The sequence below is a fragment of the Poeciliopsis prolifica genome, unplaced genomic scaffold (assembly GCF_027474105.1).
Source record: "Poeciliopsis prolifica strain line A6 unplaced genomic scaffold, Auburn_PproV2 SCAFFOLD014, whole genome shotgun sequence".
Taxonomy (NCBI): Eukaryota; Metazoa; Chordata; class Actinopteri; order Cyprinodontiformes; family Poeciliidae; genus Poeciliopsis; species Poeciliopsis prolifica.
The window spans coordinates 9046622-9072544 of NW_026562389.1; the positions used below are offsets into that span (position 1 = coordinate 9046622).

Genomic DNA, 25923 nt, shown 5'->3' on the forward strand with positions numbered 1-25923 from the left:
CCTCCTCAGTGTATTCGGTCTGAACTGATTAAAGTGCCAGATTAGATTTTGCTGAGCTCTCTTTCTGTCATGCAGGCACATGACAAAGCAGCGACATAAACAGATTTGCTGTCGGGCATTTTTAATGAGGACAATAACAGTAGGCTTTTTTTTTTTTTCTCAGAGCGTTATGATAAATGTTTACTTCTGGCTCTTTTCCCCCTGAGATGTCTCATATTTTATCAGTCGTGTGACTCTTAGCTCAGACCTCAAGCTGTGCCGAGGCGTTGCTCCATACGTCTGTCTGTCTGTGTTTTCTTAACGTTTGGCCCTTAAATTGAGCAGATTACCATCAGCACCCACCCTGTCGTCTCAGTTTAGGGACACAAGCTTTTGTTTCCCTTTGAGAGGCTTTAATGGTCACTGTTTGTGTTGGTCTGAATGTAAATGAGCTTAAATCCTCTAATTAGGGCTAAGAAATATCAAATGTTTAATCAAAGAGTATCAAAGAGGTTTGTTTTAATGACAGTTAATAATAGGATTTAATTTATTGACAGTTCAGTGAGGACGCCTTCATTTTCACTTTTTCACAGCTGTTTGTTATTATTCCATGTTATTTTCAGGGATATTGCATCTTAGAACAGAAACACTAACTGTCTGACATTTTATGAAATCTCTTCAATCTTCTCTTCTCATTGTAATCCACGTTTAGTCCCTGGATAACCAGATTCCAGGATCTTTTTATCCATCTGCTGGTTTTCTTTGTGTTGCTGAGACATATTGATCTTGAATCTTGACAGCTCTTAACAACCCACACAGGGATCATAAATACACTGAAAAGGATAAATTACTTCCTCATGTGTGTGTTTTTAAAGCACCTGTAGTGATTTTGACATCACTCAGACCAAATCGGACTCTAACTTTGTTTCTTTCCTCTGTTTTCATCCCAGGAGCTTGTCTCTATCAGGGATCGCTCTACGCGGTAGGTGCTTCAACACTTTCTTTTTGCTGTTTAATCCCTGGTTAAGACTTCCGCCTCATCTGGTTGCAAAGTTTGGTTCGCCTGCAAAGCCTAACGGAGGAAACGCTCATGCATTATTTACGTGGGACTTTGCCGGTTTAGTGAGACTGACAGATGAAGCTGTTAAGTGTCTCCATGCAAAGATGGGTGATAAAAGGAGTACATATCATATCAGTGGGGATTAGCGCACATCCTCTGTCAGAAACGAAGCAGAGGGGATGTGGCTCATCTATAATGCAAGCCGGATGCTGAGTTTGTGGAGGATAATGGTGATGATGCGGCTCTGCGTCAGGCTCCCGCTGCTCCGCTTTGCAAAACTTTTTTAATTTTCTGCCTCTCCTAGGTGTTAGTAAGAGGTTTTTGCTTTTATTTTCTGCTCTTTTGGCTGTGCTCGTATTCTGGCTTTAGATTTACAGTTGAAAGAAATCACGTTTGAAAAGCGTCTTTGTTCCCCTGCAGAAGAAACTGATGTATTCACTCAAATGCAATTCAAGTCATTTTTTAAAATCTCAAACAAGCTAAAATCAGAAAGCTTAGCCATTTTTTCACATGATTGTCACATGATTTATTCAGGAAACTTGGAAGAGCCGACTCATGATTGGTCAAGTTCTGCAGATATTTTCTCGTTATGGGGCTCGCTTTATTTTCCAGAATGACTCAGAACATTTTTCTGTTTTTCTCTCTGCTTTTTGCTTCAGTGTTTAATTCTTTCCTCAGTGTTTTTAAATGTTTTAATTGTTGCTTTCATGCCTAATTCAATGTTTTAACCAGACAATTGATTTGACACTGATGTATTTACCACATTATTTCAACATTTTAGACTTGGAAGAAAACACACACCCCCCCCAATTCACATATTTGTGTGACTATTCATTGAATTATCACTTAGAAATTATTGAGTGGGGAAGGAGATAAGAGCTGGTTGTCATTTCAGAGTGCTTTGTGTAAAACAGGATGCAGAAAAATACAATAGAGGCACATAATGTGAACTAACATGTTGCTGAGAAGTCACTTCAACCTTTTTCCATTATTTTTCCAAATTATATAGAAAGGGTTAAGAAATATACTTTTACCCACCAGATGTGTTAAATACATTTACATGTTAAATAATTAGATTTTTTTTTATAGCGTTGGTGCTGGAGCTTGACACTTATTGCTTTTATCATTTTAAACTGCAAATGTTGCTGTGGATCAAATCTGCCTGTTTCCAGAAATTAGTAGCAGGATACGAATCCATAGAGGAAGTGAATATAAAATATGCAACTACGACTTTACTGACTGCAGTTCTGAAGATTTTTGTTATTTCTGGGAATCTTTAAAGGAAAACGGTGTAAGAAAAAAGAAAGGAGGAGCAAGAACTTGGAAATATTGAGCTTAATCTCGAAGTTCTGGAAAAACGTGTACATTTTGGAGTTTACTCAACAGGTCGCTGCTCGGTACCAAAGAACGAGTGAGTTGATTCCACCAACGTTTCTTAGCTAGCAGCGAGAGGTTGAAGTATTTCCTCTGCCTACATCTCCCAGAATACTGTGCAATTCTGGATTAATCTGTACCGGGTAAAAGCTACATTACCTCGGCTAATTTTGCTCATCCTTGCATCTTTCTATCTCATCTTGAATTTTCTCAGGGCCTCCGAGAAGCGATGAATTACTTTTTAGCAGAAGATTGCTGCTGTACGAATGCTGTGAGGAAAATGGATCAAATGTGGGCAGTAAAGACATTTAAATCTGGGTGCACTTTTGAGCTTGAAGAGATTTTTTGTCTCCTTTCTTTAAAGTCAAATTTGACAGGAAAGGAATGCAATCTGGTTCCTTGTGCTTCAGAAAACTACCACCTGTGTCAGGCAACAACTGGTAATCTCACTTAAACATGGTTCTGCGTGCTGCGGTTGTTGTTCCCAGGCTGAATAATGAGGAACTCCAGCTTGTTCTCCTGCAGTTTTCAGAATAATTACAGTAAGGCTGAAAAAAACATACCTGCAATCATGTAAACACACAAGAACACATCCTGCTTCCCTTTCCCCTGGCTTTTCAAGGGGGATCATTTCAGAAAGTGTAAAAGGTAGTAGTTGTTTGGGCGTTGAGGATGGGGAAGGAGGAAGGGAAAGGAGGTGGGGGGAACTTGGTGGCTAAAAAGGAAAACAGGTGGGATGTCTAAGCATGTTTAAACACCGTTTGCAGAAAAAAAAGACCCTTTTCTTCTGCAGTTCAAAGTGAAAAACCCCACACCTGGGCTGGTGGGAAGATGGGAACAAACGGGAAAAGAAAACATTCAGATGAAAGTCCATGTTGGAGCTTTCAGGCCTCCATGCTTCTCAATTGTTTTATCAAAATCTGAATTCTTTATTTAATTAAAGTTCTGGCATTGATTGATCGATGGTGATAAAATTCTTCTTATATCAAAGTATAAACAAAAATTGTTCTGATCTCTCTCCAGTTCTGCTCATGGCATTGCAGGAATAAAAACAGATCAAAGTTTAATCAGTTTAGCCAGTAGGGAAAATAAGAGCACCATTTATTTTCCACTGTAACAATCATTTTTCAGTTTTTTATCTGTTAAAAGGAAAGAAAATAAATTTATAAAGGTTTCATTTTTGTTTTTATTTCTTTTTTATTTCTTTAGCTGACATGATCTTTTGTCTGGTTTGGCCAACACTAATAGCCTTCAACAGTTGGTCGCTAATGTTAGCTGCTAACGATAATGGCCACCAACAATAGCCAGAAAATAAGCACAGTTGACAGAAGACGCTAATATTGGGCACCAACAATTATTAATAACCAAATATGTTTAGAGAATCCAGAGATTTTACTCAATATGTTTTTATTCTTGTAGAAAAGATGAATTGTGTCTGTTTGGTTGTAAATGAGATGGACAGTTACTTTATGGAGACTTTAGGTTCCTTGATAGTGTTTTAAAACATATAATTGGTAAGCTTTAAGTTGTATGGCAAGTTGTTTTTTTTTAAAGCAATTGAATCATGTCATACAACTTTGTTTTTAACATTCCTACCGGCACTTAATTGGTGGCCCATGTTGGTAACATTGACCACCATTGTTAGCTTTTAACTGTAATTTGATTTTATATGAATATGTAAATACCTTGAGAAAGATTTATCACCTGCTTCTCAAGTCAGTGCAGAAAATACTTGTTGCTTTCAGATTTACCACTTTGGACCTGAGAGACATGAGATAATTTGCCTTATTTCCATGAGACCAAACAAGTCGGAAACATGCTGCTTCTGTAGAAACATGTTTGATTGACAAGAAGCGATATGGACTCACAGATGGCCGTGAATATGCAGAAACGACTCTCTGTTTTGCAGTAGAGTTGAGGTTGTTTGACAGCAGCCATATGGGGAAACTGCTTAAGGAGCAACTCCAGCTCTGCACAGGCTACTGAAATGTGTTTGATGAAAATCTTATATGTTTGGGGGGATAAAAAAAAAGCTGCGTCTGCGTCAACCTGCAGCTGGTCTGCAGGAGATGTGCCCTGATTCCAAAATGAGTCAGAAGCAATTAAAATCAGGCGTCACGGTCCGTGCTGCGCAGGCATGATGAAGACAACACAACTCAGAGGGGTTCTTTATAAAACTGAATGCAAGATTATTTCTAGGCTTTGATTGTCTACTTGGTGTGTTTGGAGACTTTCTCGATGTTTCTGGGTAGCAGTAATCACTTAAACTTTAATGACAAACCATGGCCAGCCCGCTTTGCTCACTTCGGAAGAGTTTCAGGAACCAGTAGATGGTATTTGGTTGTTGCACACAGACAGCATCTTGATGATTTTTTTATTACGCTATTTTATTTACATCTTCTCTGCATTAAAAATGAGTTGACTCTGTTATGAAGAAGCAGCAGCTCATCAGTGAGGACTGCCAATCATTAAGCTGCCAACAAGGAGAAGAGTTATTCTTCTGTGACCTGTTCTTATTGCAGCAGCTGTACGGCAGGTAAAATCTGCGGTTAAAGTCTGTACCTTTTATAAAAATATGTTGTTTCCTCATTTGTTAAAAGTGTAATCATGTCGTCTTTTTATGAGGCAGATTATCTAAAAAGTTAGATTTCCTACACTTCATCCCTGAGTTACTGAGTTACTGGAGATTCGCCGCTATCAACCAAAAACAACCAATCAGAGCCAGGAGGAGGATCTTAGCGCTGTCGATCAGTGTTACTAATTGAGCTAATGGCAAAGAAACAACTTAATCTTTTAACCACCAGAATTGGTAGCTATGCTAACTAGCCTTAGCATCCCTGGTAGGCTAAGCTGCAGTGATCCTTCTGTAGTTTAGCTAAGAGCAAAGTGAGAGGATGAACATGGGGGTGATTGACAGCACTAAGACCCTCCTCCTGCCTCTGATTGGTTGGCTTTGTAAATATTTGTACATTTGAGGAATAGAACTAAAACAATTAATCAAATTAATCAGCTTAATCATAATTATTTAAATTACTGTTGGCTAATTTGGTAACCAAGTTATCAGAGTATTACTAATTTATAAAAAAGCAATTTGCTGAAAGAACAACACAGTCAGAGCAGTAATTAGGCCAAGATTATGCAAAGATACATATACTTTACGTTTCAGATCAAAAATAAACTTTGCCTATAAATATATTTCACCCAGGAATCCTCAGGTTTTTAACATTTAAAAATGTCATTTCACCAGTTCAGCTATTTTATACACAACTAGATGACAACATCATGACAGCAAATATCTCAATATTTTTATAAATGTGAGAAAAGAGACATTGTATTGGCTAGCATGCAGTAACATTACCATCCTTCAGTAAATTTAAATTTAATTAAAACTATTCAACTTGAACAGACAAACGTTTTTCATCTTAAATGAAGTTCAGTTTTGACTTTCCTACTGATCTGAATATTTTTGTGCACTTTCTTTAGGCTGTTTACTCCATTTAATGATTAATATTTTACTATGTTAGTTGACGATTATTTCAATAATTGATTAATCCGATTAATATTTTCAGCAGGTTGAACAGAAACCGTTCCAGTGTAATACTTTGGCTTGCAGTCTGTAAAAACGTCTTATATCAATTTGTTATTTCTTAGATTTAATTTTAAGCAAGTAATATTCAGTCACTATTCTGAATGCAAGTCTAGATTTCTGAGACTCTAAATTGCTGTTGTTTTTTTTTCATCAGCTTTAATGCTCAGCATGTGTTTTTCACTAGGTGAGTCATAACTGTCAGCTTTATGCTTTCTGATCTTTCACTTTAGATTTTAATCTTTACACTTGCTGTTTGAAGGTGTTTCGTCGGACTAAATTTAAACCAAATCCATCTTTATAATGATGACTACATGTCAAATGGAGTCGGTGTCTGAATGATATGAAATGGCTTTAGTAATGTAGATGAACAGCAGAGTGGAGCTATTGATCACTGCAGTCATTTGGTTCCCTTTACACCATAAATACAGCTGCTTGTGTCTCCTTTATCTCCTCATTGTACTCCGGTCGGCTTCCTTCTTCTTCACACAATCTAATTTTGCTCTGTTGCACCAATTTCATATCATTTTAGCAGCGTCTGGAGCCTAAAATGTTGACCAGGTCCAATCTATGTGCTGACCTACACCCAGACATGCTGGAAAATAATCAATATACACTTTGCAAAATCAAAAAAACTGCTAGGCGACAATGACTACCATATTTTTACCTGTCAAGTTGTTAACATAACATGATAAAGCTCAACACGTGAAGTATAAAAGAAAAATGCAGCAGTACTTTGTTACTAATTGTCAATACTATGACAACTAGGATAACAAGATAAGGGAAAAGTTAGACAGCTATGCTAGCTGTACTTTCACAACTTTAGCATGTAAATGTGCTAAAGTTTTTATTTTTTTTAAAGAAAAACACGACTCATACGCAGACCATCAGTAGACAAGATGTTTAACCACCGCTATGTTCATACTATCCCTTATTAATAATCTTAACATGAACATCAAGCTTGAAAACATTGGACTGTAATGCACTGAATGTTTTGATGTTTGTGTGCGGAAATATTTGAGTTGCTATGTCAATGGGTATGCATGTAGCTTACAGAGAGCGAGAAAAAAATGAGAATAAACATAACGGTGGTTTTGACGGCTTTTGTGTGTCATTTTTTCCTTTCTTGTGGCCCGCTGCGCTAAATTAATAATAGCAACATGTCTGGGTTTCATTTTATTAACGGGATTGTTGTACCACGGCAGCGCGTCCGGGCGGAGTCGTGCGCATGTGCAAACACTTATTTCTGGTTAGTTTATTAAATGAGCATTAACTTGGTGTGAAGTCTGAGCTGGATTAAAATGTCCTGAGAAGTGAAACCACTGATGCAGAACAGGTAAACACTTCCTGAGTTTCACTCCTCTTTCAGGGAATCGGTTATTACTCTTCATGCTTGAACTTACCCCTGTGGACAAATAAAGGGACTTGAATTAAAGTTAATTTTAGTTAATTCAGGTGAAAAGTTTAGATATTTTGGCTTAAAGTGATGATACTAAAAACCAGCTTATTTTATAGTGCTTTGCAAGTATAATCTTATTGTTATATCTCCTAAGGGGGCAAAATGACAACCACCTCCAGGCTACAGGCAGTTGCTGCTGCATTGACTAAATAAACAGGTGAAAGTAAGAAAAATGTTGAATACTTGAACATAAACATGGATCAGAAACACGGATGTGCAGGATTTGCTAAGAAGAGGTTTCTGCATCTTTCTGTGAGTCAACCAATCTGTGTAAACACTAGAAACTTAAACTTGGATTTAATCTATGAGCAAATAATTCAGATAGTGACTGATCTATGAGGCAGATTTAGCCAAACTAAGCTAAACTAAAATAAACTCTGAGCAAATTTATGGTTATAATAACTTGGCCTTGCAACAAAACTTTGTCTTATTTATTAATTAGAAGTCATTTAGACTAATGTATTTTATATTTTACAGCTTGTTTGTGTTTTGTCATTTATTTTTTAATTTATTTGGTGACAAGTTTGGTGTTTATTATTGAAGCGAACTATATTATAATGGCTTACATTTATGTAAATAGTTGGTCATATTTTACAAGGCAAGATTAAACAATAATATAAAAATTTATCACTAAAAATATCTGTTGTTTTGCAATAGATGCATTTTCCCTCCCAAAACTTGACATTTAATCATTTTTAATCAGTAATAATCATAATTATGTTTTTTGTTGCATATAAATCAGATTTAAAAAGATTTTAAGTATAAAACCTTTTTAAATCTGTTTGTTCTTGTTAATTCTTGTTTGTTCTTGTTAATTCTTAAAAAAAACGGTTGGTCCAATTTTTAAATTGATATATTAGTCAGATAAAACATGTCATCATCAGCAAAGAATTTACTTTTGAGGTATTTTCAAATAATGAATGAAAATTTAGTCACCAATCTTTGTAGTCTTTAACAAATGAAAAAAAGAAGGATAAAATGTTTTCAGTATCAAAGCCAATTCAAATATTTGACTTGTAATTTCAGTCATGCACATCTTTCTGGGAGTTGTTTCAGTATAAATCTATGCATTTGAAAGATAATAAGAAATCTGCAAGTAAAATAATAATTACAAGCTCTTAATATTACAAATTTTAAACCAAATTAGCCAAATAAAATCATCAAATAATCTGAATATAAGTCGTGAGCCACATTTTAGTTTTCATTAAATATCTGCAGACTGGAAAAATGAAATTAAGTTTTATGATCAAAACCACAGTAGATATAAATATCCTCAGTTAAAGATCAATAAAAAAATACTTTATTTTTCTGACATGTTTGTCAGAAAAGATTAAGTTATTTCCAGGCTCTAGATTCATATCTATATGCAGTAAGGTATTTTTCTCTCTAATTTTGTAAAACATTAAAAATAAATTCAATAGGTCTGAAACAATTAATCACAATTAATCAATTATTGAAAAAATTCCCAACTAATTTAGAAATTGATTAAAAATTAACTGCAATATACTGATAAAAAAGACAATTTTCTGAAAAACACCAACACATATTGAGAGCATGTAAATTTTGTGTAATTCTTACTTAAAAACTAAAAGATTATTAATTTATTTGCTTATTTGATGTTGTATCAAAAAGGCTTTATTAATTAAATACATCTTTTGTTTTTTTTATTCGATTTGTCGTCAGAATAATTTATAACTAAAATAATCATTAGTTGCAGCTCTAAAATAATACAATGGATCTTATCCAGGCATCTGAATCATTTTGCTTCGTTCAGGTAAAAGTCTCTTTAATTTTGCAGCAGAGAAGCATAACGAGCCCGAGAGAGCGTGGAGCTCAGAGGTGATCTGTCAGGAAAATAGTTTTGCTGTCATCATCAGAAAAACAATCTCAGCGCGGTGTTACTGCCGCTGCTTCCACTCACGCTTCACCACTGGAGTTTGATGAGATCCGGAGAAAGGAAAAACTAAATCTAAAAGCTCTAATTTTACAACAAATGAAACGACGTCAAGTTCCTTCAACAGTCTGTTCTGACGCGGAATTTGCTCAGTTTTCATTTCCCCCTCCAGACCATCAGATATGTTCAGGCCGCAGGAGTGAAGAACGGTCTAAAAATATAAAAACATAAAGTGAAATGAAGGAGGAACTGGGGACACGATTTGAAGGATGACAAGAAAGGGGACAGCAAAGTCGGGGAAGCGAGAAACTGACAGCAGGGACCCGGCTTTACTTAAGACACATGAGACAGAAAGTCAGAGTCAGCGGTTCCTCCTCCCAGCCTGTTAACAGATTCTGGACAGGTACGGGTCACCTGGCATCCGCAGGGGAGACCTGCAAACCGAACCTGATGGATGTTGCGATATTTTCAGATGCACATCTCTGACAAAGTCCCTCTGATATTTTTAGTCACAACTGCCCAAACTTTGACTCCATTTTCTCGATATTGGCTTCATGGAGAATGTTGGATTTTCCCTTTGCAGAGCTTCATGACTGATTTCCTTTTAAAGGTGGCCTTCTATCCTTCTTGAATATGTTTTAATAGGTCTATTGGCATTGCAAAGCATGTTCATTACATTTATTGCCCAAAAAATTCTTAAAATAATGAGGTATTGGTCTGATCAGTTCTGCCTATTCAACTGCATTTGGGCCTTTAAATCTTAATAAAATCAACTAGCCACACCTTCCATCTCAATGTTTACACTCCCATACAAAAATGGCTGCAAACAGGTGCACAATTGTTCAGTCGGAAAAGCAAAAGTGGAGCTTCCTGCACAACCAACCAGAATGCAGCAAGTGGTTAGTAGATGGCAAGCCAACAACAAAACTCTTTCCTGTACCCATTTTTCAGGACATACCAGCTGATCAGATGTGCTGGAGCTGAGCTTGGGTCGCTAGGTAATGGGCGGAGCGCTCCTGAGGTCGCTAGCTAACTATCCAGCTGATTTGTGACGTTACATCCCGCTAATTTTCCAGACAACAATAAAATGTTTATTTTGCCATTTAAGAAAAATGAATTACATTATGTGTTTACTTGCGTCTCCTAATAATGTCAAACAGCTTAAGAGGTTAAAAAAATCTGCATAACGTGCCATTTTTCAATCTGATTAATAGATTAATTGTCAGAATAATTGATTACTGAAATAATCATTATTTTCAGTCCTAAATGCAACTTTATGATGAGACCTTTTTTTATATTTTATCCAACTTGATCTTTTAAATTGCAGCAGCAAAGTGTTGTCCTGGTTCAGGTCATAATCATAAATTTACGGAGTCCTCGCCCCTCCCCAACTTGTTTGTCTCTGACAGTATTTTCCTCTCTGAAGTGTGAAGCTCCCATCAATGATGAGTTTTCCCGGTGTCAGAAGAAAAGAGGATTTTCACAAGCGCTGTCATTCTGCTCACAGAAATAGATCATTTGAGGACCTGCCATTCATGTTTTTTTTCTCCCACATCTGAATTATTAAATATCCCACAGCTGTGAAGAGCTTAAACTTGCTACTCTTTCTCAAGATGCTTTTAAAACTAACTGTGTTTTGATTCCTAGAGCTTTCTTGGCTTAAGCAGCAGTTTCACATTTGTTTGGCTCACCATAGCGTCTTTGATTTGTTTAGTTATAGAAGATTGTAATATTTTTAGGTTTCTGTAAATGTTGCTCTTACAGTAATGGCAACGAGCTCAAAGAAATCATCACTACGTCGCTATTCATGCTGTTCACACCCTTAAAAAGTTTTAGATTAATTTCAGAAATTTTCTTGAAAAACAGACATTTCTGAGCTTCCAAAAGTAAAAAACATATCAAGAAACAATCTCTGAATTTTTTAGATTAATTTCACACTGCAAAAACAAAATATGACCAATAATTTTTGTCTTGGTTGTAGTGCAAATATCTACAAATATCTAGGACACGTGATATACAACCAAAAATTTACAAATAACTTTTTCGCAAAAAATAATTAGTGGCATATGATAGCCAATAAAAAATTTGTACATTTCCAACAAAAATATTATTTAGACTAATCTCATAAACTTTCTAGAAACAAACTTGGAAATTTGAAAAGCTGAAATTTTGCTAAAAATGAAAAAACAAAAGCTAAGCAAAATTTTGAGATAAATCCAAGAAATTTTGTAGAAAAACATTTGGAAATGTAAGAGTTTGAAAAACTGAAAATTTGCCTGGACAAAACCCCTGAATTTTGGGAGTTTTCAACTTTTGAAACTCATAAATTTTCAAAGTTTTTTTCTCTCAAATTCTTTTGGTAAGAAAACATTAAAAATATTCTTGGAACATTTCTGAGTTGAAAAATCTGAACATTTTCTACTTTTGAAACTCAGAAATGTCAAATTATTTTCTAGAAAATCTCTGAGATTAATTTCAAAAAGTTTTGAAATGGAGTTTTTTTGACTGACTTTCTTTTGGCCCACATACACTGTCGTACCGATTTCTTTCTACAAAGTTACTTTAAAGTTTTTGTCTTGTTTAAAGATATTTGCACTACACATTTGACCAAAACAACCCTGGTAAGATTTTGTGTTTTTGCAGTGTATTGGTGTGCCAGCATTGTATGAATGAGGAGGAAATGTTTTATGCAGGACAGATTTTTTTTTTAGATGAGCAATAACCCAGAACAGGTAAAAGTAATTTAAAAGGCAGTCCTTTAATAATATCTGTATTTTTATTAGAAGCGATTAAAGTACTTCATTGAGTGTTTAAGGGCCCCTCATAAGGGCCCTTTAATGTGAGCGCCTCTCCCTGAAATCATCCCACGCCTCAGTTGCTCTCTGGACTGGAACTAAGCCTCTTCTTCCCGACCCGCTCTCTGCAGAACCAGTTGAAGTACTGGGACAACCTTTGGCAAATACCCAGCTGCTCAATTAATGGGCAAACAAACAATCAAGCTGTTCCCATTTCTCACCCTCCCCCCTCCGTTTCTACCCAGGCGTCACCACTGAAGGTCAGGAAGGTCACGGCCTTTTGTCTCTCAGCTCACTTTGACTGCTTAATTCCCAGCTCCACCATTCAAACCAGTTTGCCTCTTAACTGTAAACACCAGTGTGTAGTTAGCTTTAGCCCTCCAGTTCCTGGTCCGTCTGTTTGGAGATTTAGTTTGCAAAATAAATATCTCTCAATTAAATATTTTAACTAAATCTTTAGTGTGCAAAATATTTAGTCTACTACTGCAGACACCTTACAGAGTGGCTGTGCAAATATTTAGAGTGGTCACAAAAATGTATCTGAAGTTATTTAGCTAGTTTTAACTAAATACTCACAGAACAAAAGTTTTGGTTTGGGAAACTGAATACTAAATATTTATACTAAATATTCAGAAATGTATTTAGTCAGAAATCTAAATGTTTAGTTTGGAATCTAAATATTCAGTATTTATTGGGATATATATTTAATTCTGAGCTAAATGTTTAGTTTTAAAACTAAACATTTAGCTCAGAATTAAATATTTATTTCAACTAAATAGTCACACAAAGTTTTTACCTGGCTAACTATTTAGTTAAAAAGCTAAATATTTGGTTTGAAGACTAAATATTTAGGTACAGTGAATATTTAGCTTCCTAACTATTTAGTGTACAAACTACATTTTTAGCTTGCTATCTAAATATTTAAGTTAAAAGTTAAATATTTATAGAGCGAGGGATAACATGGTGAAAATATAACTGAAATATTAACATCCACATTATTTTCTCTGTTTGACTAATGAACAGTTTTATTGCTGTTAATTTTTTACAGTGTGTCTTTACAGTCGGCACCCCATATGTCTGTGCCTGCAGGCACTTGGAGTTACAAGTGTTTTGTTTTTTTTGACCGGGGTAAAACTGAGCCAGGCTTTTAGTCCCCTTCGGCTCCGCCGGCCGTGTTCACACACGTCCCGCATCGCAGAACATTTAACCAGGGAGGCAATGCCTTTAACTCTCTGGGTTTCCCTCCTTTTTTTGTTTTGTTTTTTCCTCTCCTGAATGAAATCCAACGAATGAGAACATCTTCAGGGGCTTCAGCTGCTGGAGAGGAATGCTTTTGTTCTCTGTAAGGAAAGGCTGAAGGAATACTGATAGAGGTGATGAATGAGAGCTCTATGCTCGGTGTTATTTTAAGTATATGTTGGTAATCTGGATTGATTCTTTTGTGCTTCAGTGTCAGCCATTTATTATGAATGCGCAGCCACTCTGCAAGGCATCTGCAGTCCCATCAGCTGTCATCAGAAGGGCGTCTCCCTGAAAAAGTGGAGGAAAAACTAAGTCAAAAAAACTAAAGCATATAGCCATTATATTAGTCATAATAAGCATTTTCTTTATCACTCTGCAAAAATAAAAGCACAATATCATTTTCATGTTGCATTCATGACCCATACAGTAAATAAGGGATGTCCAAAATGTGGCGCTTGGGCCATTTTCAGCCCTTGGGATTATTCTGCGTGGCTCTTGCCCACAACTTCATCCTAGAACAGGTTAGGATAGGTCTAAGATCCATGCAAAACATGATCATTACGTCTTTTACACACAATCATTCCGATATTTTATTTTGCTCAGTTCTGTCTATTTTGAGCTATTTTAGAGTCTCCTGTCACTTTAAAAAGATCAATTTACTGCTATGCCATGCCCCTCCAATTTAAATTTTACACTTGCAAATTAAAATGGCTGCAAATAGATGTGCAATTATCCAATCTTCAATGTTTGAAAAGCAAAAGTGGAGCCTCCTGCACAACCAACAAGAATACTGCAAGTGGTTTCTGCAAGGAAAGTCCACAACAAAGCACTTCTCTTTTTTACAGTATACTGCGGTAAAACCAGATGACTGAACGCGCTAGCGCTCAGCTTGGTTTGCTAGGTGACAGCTGGGGTTGCTAGGCAACAGTACATCTGACTTAACCTTTGGGATGTTGTTGAAACACCTGATTTTCCAGACAAAAAAACATTAACTTATTGCCAAAAATCAGCTAGTTTTTACAGCACTTTAGCTATTTTAGAAGTGATTCAGACCCAAAAGGAAGTACCAAATTGTATAAAATGTGAATTATGCATAATAGTTCCCCATTGAAGGACTTTATTTATTTCATCAGACTATTGATGGTGATACGCTTCAAACAAATCAAAGAAAAAGATTTTCACAAACCAAAAAAATAAAAATAGCAACAACACAAAAATTCATCTTATATAAACATTGAGCTTTGATTTGCATTTGATAGCACCACAAACAACCAGTGACCCATTTGTTAAACTGCACTAAATGGGGTAAAAACTTTTCTGATTGTCTCCAGTTTTAGCAGCAGCTATGGGAATCGTTTTAAGATGGGGAAAAAGTCGCACTGAAATATTTGTCTTGAACCTCCTGAGGGAGAAGGAATCATTTCACATCAGGTGTCGCCTGAAGGACAAGATGCTCTCATCAGCCTCTCGGCTCCTGCGCTGCAGAAAGACAGCTAGAAGAAAAATCAGCAAAAGTCAACATAAGTTTCCCTTTAAAGCACAAATGGGACCTAATTAGTGCAAAACTTAGGTTTGTTGAAAAGCATAAGCCTTACAGTTGCCTGGGGTTCTGCTGCAAATTTTTAAAAGTTTTGATTCTGGAGTGATTCCTGTTGGAAAAGATTTTAAAAAAGTAAAAATTTACCAGTGATGCAGAGAAATAAAGACAAATTTGCTTCATCAGCAGCTTCTCTTAAAAGAATGAACAAAAACAAAACTCTTAAGGTAAAATGTGATTTAGAGATTTTCATTTTGTCAACAACCTATAAGAAGATTTACTGTTTTTTTAGTTAATTTTGAAGAGATATTTATGTACATTAAATATATATGACAAATATATCAACATTAGTTTGCTTTTACACTGTAAAAACACAAAATCTTACCAACTAATTTTTGTCCAGTTACTGCAAATATTTTTTTACACCTCATGGAGCAAATAGCAGAGAAAACAAATTGTTAAATAAGTAATAAATCGTTATCTTTTACCAAAGACAAAAAACAAATCCTTCAAAGTAATTTTATTATGAAGTATTCCTACTCTTACTTGAGTAAAATTGATGGATTTTCATGTTTTAACCAAAAAATAATCAGACAGACACACACCTGCAGTTTTTCTTATTTTTTTATTGAATGAAACTGATTTGGAAAAATGTATTTTGCCTGATTTTGTTGTTTCTTGTTACTTATATGAATTATTGTCATTTTCGGCCTTGAAATACCAAACTTTCCACTTAACTTTATATTTTGGTCGTCGGATGTTGTAATTTTTAAATATTAAATGATTGATAATTTGATCAGTTAGCGCTTGAGTCGACTTTTTACCAAATACTTTTTTACCAAATACTTAATTTCTTGCTTGGCTACTTTTGAATCTTACTTGAGTAAAAATATATTGCAGTAGTTGTACTTTTATCTGAATACAGTTTTCTGAGTAGAAATAATTGCTGGTTGGTGCAAACTTAGCAGACTGGTTGTAACAATCCTTAGGTTCCAGGACTGATGAACTATCTGGAAAAAATTCCCTGGGATTAGAAGCTAAGTGGTGTAATTATCCCTCGTTCTGTCGAAGAGAACTTCATGAATACAGTGTGATTACCTGTCGAGTCTCAGCCTATTTCCCTGCACTATTAACCTCTTTCTAAAAGGAGCCCTGTGGGATTGTAGGCCCTAAGATGATGACAGGGAGAGATGGATGTTTGCTTGGGGGGAGAAAACGTTGGAAACTTGCGGAGGGCCGGGCTTCAGGAGTGACTTCATTTCCCCTTCCTGACGCTGCTCAACTCAGCAGAAAACAAAAGCTGTTCCTAAACCGGTCGACCACACAAGAAGTTTTTTTTTTGTGTTTTTTTTTATATATATATAAATTCCTCTAACACTGTGTAAACCTTGGCGCCCTGCCTGTCCTGTAATGACAGAAAAGCATCCAAAGATTGCACAGTTGGTGAGGAATCCTGCCTGTTTTTGTGTTTCTCTTTGTCGTTTTGCTGGTTCTTTATAACCTTGTGGTAAATAAGACTTTCTACTGGTTTTGTGCTAAATCTGTGACAAAACTCTCATGTGGTTGAAAAACATATTGAGTGCAGAAGGTCATAGTAGACAAAACTACATTTCCAACCAGTGCTTTATTTGTGTTTTGTAGAAATCTTTGCCCTTTAGTTTAACCATTAACAGGGGATTTTAGTTATTTATACACAACCAAAGTGAAACATTTTACATTTCTTGTAATTATTGATCGACATAATATGAAGAATTCCCCTCACTTTGTTTACAGGTTAAACCATCATGAAAGTTTTCAGCCTTTCAAATTAGTTTTGATTGGTTATGTATTAAGTAAAATTCACTTTTTGCCCTTTTATGTCACGTTATAGTTTTATTCTCATTAAAAACACACCTGGTGGACCTGTGAGTCGATCACCTGACAATTTTGAAAGTTCACGCAGTGTGTCCCCTGTCGGAGAAATAAATATTTGAAAACGAGGTTGTATCCTCAAACCAGCCTTTGTCAAGCACTCAGCATGCTGATGTGAGTGAATCTTCATCAGTGTAGACAAAGCATCTGCAAAGCTGCACTTTGCCTTTGTAAACCTGTTGCAATAATCACATGATAAATTTCAGAAATGAGCCTGATGATTTCCCTTCTGATTATTTGCAGAGACTTAAGAATCTATCTTATTTATAGTTTCAGTTTTGTAGGGTTTCTTTTAAATTTCCAGTTTGTTGTTTTTTATGGATATTTATAGCATATTCCAGAATTTAAAAAAAAATAGTTTATTGGTCATTATGCCATTATCAATATCACTTGACAATGATCTTAAAATAGCAATATTATCGTTTATCGCAATAACTTCTGTGTCAATTTTACCACTTTTCCGTCTACAGCTGCATCTCTTCACATACATTTTACATCTAAAAACATGTTTAATTCATGTTTTCTGTGGAATCATTCCTAACCTTTAATTTGCTGCCTGTAAATTTAACCTTGGAATTTTCCACTCGCCTTATTTTCCTCTGCTGCTGTAAATTTGGAGTAGAAATAAGACACCAGTGAGGGAAAACCTTTCAATTTTATTTCCCAGGTGTGCTTTAGCCTCTGAGCGCCGCGTGAAGGTCACTTTAATTCCACAAAAACTCTTCTCAAACACATTTTTCTTGAGTTTTTGTTTGTAAGCGTGTTATTTTGAAGCCAGTGGCCTGTAATATTCAGTCAGCTTGGAGCCCGTAATCCTCTGACCTTCACTTCTGTTCATAAAACTCATCCAGCTGAGTCTGATTGTTTCTTTTCTGGCTGATTTGAATGACTTCTGGTGACAAGAGGAACACACATAAACTTGTTTTATTTCCAAACTAAACATTTATTTTCCAACTCAATATTTACTTTGCATATGAATTATGTATTTACAAATTAAATGTTTAAGTTTGAGCTAAATATTAAAATATTTTGAAAGCTAAATATTTAGTTTGTGAACTAAATATGTAGCTTCAGACTCTGACATTTATAAATGTATGAATAATGTGTTGAAAATATGACTTTGCAAATTAATTTTCACATTTTTTTTCAATCAGGCTAAATAAACCAAAATATTGCTGTTAATTATTTTTGTGTAATTGTACAATCAGCCCTCTGTACTTAGCAGCTATGCTATGCTAATTATAATTTGATTATAATTTTATAGTAAAAATGGTGGCCTTGAGTCCACAGCGAAACCTTTTCGGGCCCTCAGCATCTGGGGTCTGGTTTATTGTTTTAGGGGCCTCTGATGGGCGGCTCAATGAGGGCATTCAGCGCTCGTTTAACGGTCGACTCTTTTGTCCCAGTCATTGTTTCCCGACCGCTAAGGGAGGAAAGATTTGTGTCTGTGACACAGAAGGACATTTTCTGAATTCCTGCCTCCGTGGAGGAACCTGGAAGCAAATTTACAAGTTTGAGGAGGCCGCTGTGTAAACACGAGCTTGTTAAAGTGCTTTATTTGAACGCAGCTTGTTTAACGACAGCGGCGTCTCCGTCTTAAGTGACGTAAAAAGCTTCCAGGTAATCTGTCTGCGGCTCTGATGGTTGAATGAATTCATTCCTGGAGGCAGAATAATTTAAGCCTTGCTCTTCCGGCGGCGTTTCTGTAAGGAGGGGATGTTGCGGCATCGCTGACGGCGTCGGCTGAGTCAACAGTTTGGTGTTTGACAGCGCTGTCTCCAATGGGCTGCTGCAGATTTATGGAGGTCTCCACCCAGTGGGGCGTCCATCTTCTGGTGACACAGCAACAAAGTCCAGGCTGGACGGTCACAGGGGAAAGACCATGGAGGCCTTTAACTGAACAACGCCGCTGAGTGAACTCAGTAGTTTAATATCCCAAAATTACCCAAAAATTATACCCAAAGAAAAATAGCACCACTTCAACATAACTTTACTGAAGTGAAAGTAAAAAGTAGCTATCCAAGACATTATTCAAGTAAGAGTAAAACAGTATCTGGTAAATAATTACTCAAGTGCCGAAACTGGTCAAATTATTAAGAATTTAACATTTAAAAATTACATAATCAGACGGAAGTGGAGATTTTTGTATTTTAAGGTCCAAAATGGCAATACTTAACAAAAAAAAAACAAAATCTTTCAATAAAAACATGAAACTTTAACAAAAATTGCTGGTGTGTTGGAGAAAACATGTTTTTTTCTCTTGTGGTGAACAACATGGACTTAGAATTTTATTATGATATTTTATGGTACTGTTGTGACAATGATGACAGGCGTCTTCGCTTAGGAAAGTGAGATTTAATTAAATTTTATTTGTTTAGCACATTTTAGCAATGAAGCAGTACAAAGTGCTTCACATTGTAAAAATCAACAGTTTAAACAATTATATCACTAAGCTAAATGCATTTAAATATAGTTTTGAATATACCAAAATGTATTTATGCTCTCATGGAACAAATAGTGAAGAAAATAATATTTCCAATACTATTTTTTTTTATCTAACATAAATTTAATCCAGCAATCAATCCAGATCCCATGATGCCTTGTGTTGAGCTGGACATTCAGCCTTTTGCTGCTCGTTCCTCCCCTGAAGTGTTGAAAATAACAGGATGGTGGAGAGGCGGGTCAAGGCTAAGAGGTGTGAACTTCAGGGCAGGAAAGCAATGTGATGAAATTACCTTCAGCTGCATTTTATCTCAGAAGTCTATTTAAAAAAACGCAGGGTTTTTTTCCTCAGCTTTTCTTTCAAACAGTTACTTTGGAAGCTCTCAGTCTTAATCCAGAACCACTTTGTTGTTACCGGGAGCAGAAATAAATTTCCCCACAGTGCCAAGAAAATGTTGGAGTAATTTTGCACCCATCAGGAGACTTTTGACATGAAGGACATAAAAGAAGAGAGCTGAATGAAAGACTGAATAAAAAACTCACTCAGTGACATGGTTTTGTCTGTAAAAAATATTTCTCCTGTTTTAATGACTTCCTGTAAATTTTACTGGCTCTCCATCTGTATCGTCATAAAATGCAGGAACCATTTAACAGCTCTGCTCTCTAAAGCCTCATCAGGTAATTGTCTACTCTGTCAGCTCTCTAGGAGCGCTGATGTAGATTATATGATGCATTATTCATTGCAAAGATGAGATGTGAACTTGAAAGTACACATCAAAGATGCTGAAGAAAAAAAATAAAGTGAAGAAGGAGCCGCCGCTCTCGTCTCAAGCAGGTTAAAAAGCCATCATGAAGCCTGGAGGGACAGTAACTGCTGGCGGTTGACTCTGCGCGTCGCCCTGAGCCTCCCACGTCTGGGCAGACTGACACTGGGAATCCTTTATCTCGTCCACTGGAAGTCGCAGCTGCCTGACAGTCCTTGGCAGACCGTCGAGGTTTGGGAATGTAAACAGAGACCAGCAGCTCTCTGTTGATTCCTCACTGCCTCCTTACCGGCAGCACACAGGCCCCTCGGCCGTTAATCTGCAAAACCCCGTTAACGTTTTAAACCGCACCATCTTCCTCTTAGCCATCCAACTTTCTCCAAGGGTGTTCTCACACCTGATAGTCCGGTAGACTCGGTTCGATTGGGACCAAAGTTGCAACATTTGTTACAGTTTCAGCTGATTTGGTTCTCTTTCCCACAAAACGCGTCAAAAAATCCTGTTGCCCTCCTCGCCTGTGGGGGCGCTGCTCCAAGAACAATTGAAGGAGACGACACAGAGACTTCTGAAGAAGTCAAAAACAAACTGTAAACAAAAGTGGAGCGGCATCAGATTTTAGCGGTTGTCTGATTTCTGTTTTGTTTTCGGTAAAAAAAAAAAAAAACAAGTCATTTCTCATGCTAGCGCTACATTCGCCAGTTTGTTTTGGCTGTTTTTACCCAGAATGCTTCCTGCTTTTGGAGAGCTCTCTGGTCTGGTTAGTGTTCACATTGGTTCGCTTCTAGGTTTTAGGCGTACCAGAATTTGCTTTTGAGAGTCGATTTCAAACCAAATTTTTCAGACAAACGAACTAGTTTGACTAAAGTGGACTAAACAGGGCCACCTTTTTGAATTTCTTCCGAAAATTCAAAAAGGTAATTGTCAAAAGCTGCTACAATAAATTTAGTTACTGCGAGAAATGATGATGCTTTGAGACTATTTTCAAGTGATATAATGGTAAAGATCTGAGTGCTCGTTCCTTTCTGTGTGTCTTGACCTCACTCAGCTCCTGTGCAACCTAAATATTACATCCTGTTGCCAACATGTCGCCACTTGCGGAGCGCAGTTGGAGACGAGGAGGTGTGCAGCCGCACTCCTCCAGTTTCTTCAGGCATAATTTGATAGTTTTTTAAAGGAAGTGGGCTGTCTTCGTCTCCACGTTTCATCGCGTCTTGTTCTTTGTCTGTTGCATCTCTGGTCGGCGTTGGCTGATGGCCAAGACCGCCGAGGCTCCTTCTCGATTCAGACGAAGCACAAAAACAGAAGATGAATCACGAGAAAGCCAGGCGGTGCTTTGATGGATCCTCTTTACCAGCATTCACTCTCCTGCCAGCTTGATTTTGCTTCAGTTTTAGCATGATAACGCCTCAGGAACAGGATCGCTAAGGGGAAATTCTGCCTTTCTTCAGCTACTCTTACTATTTGTTGGGATAAATCAACAGAAAATAGTAAATAATTTGAGAACGAGAAGGAATCAATGAGTCACAAAAAAGTTATCTGGTGTTTAGCTTTTAGTTGTTTTGTATGACATCTCAAATTCAGTCGGAGAACATCTGTGTCATCAGTTTTTCAACTGAATTACATTCTGAGCTTTGACTAGGCCAGTTGCTTCCCAAAAATGTCATGTTGAAAGAACGTTTTAGTATTTTTCTTTTTAATTGTAAATGCAAAAACTATTATTGCTGTTACTTGATTAATAACAAACTGAGCACAATATTTTATTTCTGTAGATGAGGGATTAGTAAATTATTATAAATTTCAAACCAAAAAAATGTCTTGCAGGTTTGCGAATTTAAAAAAGAAATTCTAAATGATCAGGTTTATCATTTTTTTGTGTCTTTTCTTCAAGAAAAAAAAAGTTTATTAAATGACCATTCCCAATTCTGAATTTTGATAAAAATCACTGGATGTTTGCTTAAAACGATGTTTTCCTCCATCTTAGCAAATGTGTCAAACTTGAGGCCCATGGGCCGAATGCGGCCCGCAGTAGCTATTTCTGTGGACACAAATAAAACTTCAAAATCACAGTTTTGTGCTTAAATATTATTTTATCAGTCAAATCTAACTATTTGTATTGTATTGTCGAGTTCAACCAAGGCTGAAAGTTGTTTATTTATTGCTCTACATGTCATAATAATGCCCTAAAAATACTGTCAGAAGTAAGAGGAAGCTGTAATTCTTAATAGGTAGTTTTATTTATGATCTTTTTCTGGCCTGATATAAAGATTGTATTTTACCAGAGTTTTCAGTTGAATTAAAATCTGAATTAATTTCATGGCTTTTTGCACATCTTTACCAGAGGTTTCTAAAGAGGTTAAAGTTTTGCTCTTTAGCCTCGTCTAAAAGGCTGTGACAATACAGCCGTGGGTCTGCAAACAGAGGAGTGATATTCTGCAACCATCCACTGAACTCACATGCTGTAATTATTGTTCAAAGAGCGGCAGGTGTGATGTCAGGCCAGACTGACGAAACATCTGGACCTGGACTACATTGTAATTTGTTTGGCAGTAACAACCAGGTGAGCTGCTCAGGTTTGGTGGGAAAAGACACAACCTCTGATTTCTCTTCGGCTGTCATTACCTTCATGTCTCTGGCTAGAAAAACACGAGAAACTCTGGGAATTTATTCTTCTGGTGGGAGGCATAATGAGGAGGGTTAGTGGAAATGGGGAAAAAAATCAGGCTTTAATTGGAGAAATTTGTTGTTTTATTTCTCTCCAAATTTTGACTTTTCATTCTGTATTCTGACCTTCTTTCTCAGATAATTGTGACTTTTCTCAAATTCAGATTTGTTTTAAATATCTCAGAATTTTGACTTTTTACTCAAATTCTCACTTTATTCTCAAAGTCGACTTTTTCTCTTTGAATTCTGTCGATCTAATCAAATTCTGACTTTTTCTTAAGTATTCATATCTCAATCTCAAAAGTTTTACTTTTTTCTCAAAATTGTGCCTTTTTTCAGAATTTTGACTTTTTTTCAGAATTCTTATTTTAATCTCAGAATTCAGATTTTTTTTTTTGTTCTCTGAAAATGAAAGTCAAAATGCTAGACATTTTTTTGTTTAAGTTTCAGTGGTTCTAATTATCTTCCTTTGAGGCAGCAGCATCTGAACGGAGAGAAAACCGACTGGCGGTCCGAGTGCATGAACGCCTCAGAGCATCCTTGCTTCTTTTTATCTCCTCTCTGAGGAATCATTGGAAAAACTACAATCAATTTTAGAAAGGCATTGATCCCGTCTTCGTTCTCTGTATGAATGGGCTTTCTTCTAATGAGTGTCCACATCGTGACTTCAGCTGCTGCCCAAGAACACAGTAAATACATTTACATTGAAATCAATAATGGGTAGAAAGTCTGAGCCTTCACATATACAGAGTTTGATCAGCCGACCATGATATTTGGAAATACATAATTCAGATAAAGAGATTGCTTCCTGAAATTTGCACCCAAAAAAAAAAAAACATCCAATCTTGCCAACTAAGATTGGTTAGATTTTGGTCAGCAGCTCGTTTGGTCAGAGTGTCTGGGTTTTAAAAGTTGAATTTTTTCATTTATTTAACTTTTTTTAAAGATATTTTGTAAAACTTTCTGTAAAATCCTCTCTTCATTATTGAATATTTCTTGAAAGTAGTAATTCTTTATAGTCTTATTGTGCTTAAACCAATTATTAAAAAGCACTAAGGATTAAATTTATTGTAAATTATTATTATTTTTTAACTAAAACTCCCAGTATAGACAATAAGATGAGATGTTTCAGCTCTGGCATCAGAAATGCAGCAATTTGTCAGATTAGGACAGGAAACCTGCAGCTCAGAGCAGCTTTAGCAGGGAAAGTGTGGCTGTTGGTCACGTATTCGGTTGAACAGCCTGTAAATTGGGATGATTAGTGAAGCAGCAAGGAGGTGAAAGGTCAGAAACAGGCGGTCCGGAATCTGGCTGCAGCTCGCTTTCACACGGACTGAGGTTAATAATCCGCATTTCCTCTTAACACATGCCAAAAAAATTACGACGGTGCCAGAAATCGGAAAACAAATCAGGAAGAAATTGCAAGCTTTTGTTTTTTTCTTCTGTCTGTAGAAAAGCATTTAGTTTTGCACCAAAATGGTTGTTTCACCTGCATTATTGTTTGTTTCCAAAATCTTTTAAAAGAATGTAAATTTAACATTTTTTGCAAAGAACTGATGCGAGTAAACTCTCCTTTCTTTAGAATTCCATGAATACCAGTAAAATGTTAACCAGACTGGAAAAAATTTAGCCTTTTTTGTCCGAATTAATATTTTACAGTTATAGTTTTTACACATTCATAATTAAGATTCTTTGACTTTTGGAGATTATAGCTTCAGATTGTTCATCTTACAGTGGGATAATGTTAATCTCTGATTTCTAAATGTTATAAAACATTTAGAAACGTTTAGTTTTAAACTTTGTTCCTACAGTTTCTTCACAGATGCAATGTTTGCATTTTTGGTCTCTTTCGCTCGGCTTGCCTGCTATTTGTTTTGGACTTGACTTAATTTTGTTGTTTGCGATCTGAAATGTTCTTTCATAATTAAACTTTAGAAATCTTAATTTCTGCAAACGTAAAACGCTATAGAGTGGTACATGAACTTCAACAGTTTAAACAGATATTATTGCTTCTGTTTTTATAATTTTCTGATGAAACATGAAGGGCTTCCATCTTGTTGATATTCTTATGATTTTACGTTGGTGGTTTTTCCCAAATCTGGTTTCACTCTGCTTCTTTTTTCCCCCAAGCTTGTGAACTTCTACATGCAGTTTGTTTGATTCAGCTGAATAAAGTATTGATCGGGTATTGATGGTGGAAGCCAGCAGGTCATAACAGGGCTGTCATACAGCATCGCCGTTATTTAGTCAAGCACTGACGGGATAGAGGCTCATTTGGTTTGTTATCATTATGAAATATTGAACGGCACAAATGTGTTTAGCTAGCAGAAATCTGGGTGCTAAATGGATCTGGCACTTTCTTCAAGGTCATGCAATGCATGAAAATATTTCTGCTGAGTTTTATAAGGAAGAGAAACTCTAAAGTTGTTCTTTGATCATGTAGCAGATTGAAAAACGAGCTTCGTTCTGCATTTTGGGAATGTGAAAATGTCCCGTTAAGACACCAAGATATGTCATCTGCAGGCTTTTGGGAGAGTTATCCAAACATTTAGTTTAACAAGCCAAATATTTAGCTCCAAACAAAATTGCTAATTAAACTAAATATTTAATTATGGGATGGCGTGTGTAAAGTTACAAAAGTTAAGTCAAATTTGGGTTTTTTAGCCTTTCTTAAGAGAGAAAAAAAATAATTGTCAGTGTCACATTTTTACTGTTATTCTTTCATTTCTAAATGTCATATTGTCTATTTAATTATCAAGCTAAATATTTGGTTTAAATAAATATACATCTAAGATGTATATAAATATACATCTTAGTAACTAAATATTCACCAAGAATATTTAAATATTTCAATGTTTCTTATCTGAAACATTGTAATATTTCAGATAAAAACATCTGTTGTTGTATTGTTGTTTTTTTGAAAGGGAACCAGCTGCCTCTCATCTCCAGCAACCTGTCACCGATGTCGCTCTGATTGTGTTGTCACAATTTCAACATAATGAACTTGCAGTTCAGAGTTACTCAAAATCTGACGAGGTAATAAGCAGTTTATCCCCCTGGAACAAAAAGGGTTTTTCTTTTTGGCTTCAGGCTTCTGAAACTATTAGGCACTTGTCAGAAAATGAAACTGAAGATCATTTTGAGTACAAGATACTCAAAGTTTTAATGATTTTACAAAAATGGATGGATCAGTGTCAGGGGCTTCTCCTCTCATTAAAA

The 25923-nt window shown here is 36.1% G+C and overlaps 1 protein-coding gene across 1 annotated transcript in view; it reads left to right on the top strand.

The window, feature by feature from the left end:
• The window catches only part of fras1 (Fraser extracellular matrix complex subunit 1), a 212040-nt gene that overhangs the window by 3523 nt on the left and 182594 nt on the right, over positions 1–25923 (top strand). Inside the window, exon 2 of the mRNA XM_055039628.1 lies at positions 930–961. Within this exon, the coding sequence (XP_054895603.1) occupies positions 930–961 (32 nt within the window). The remainder of the gene's footprint in view (positions 1–929; positions 962–25923) is intronic.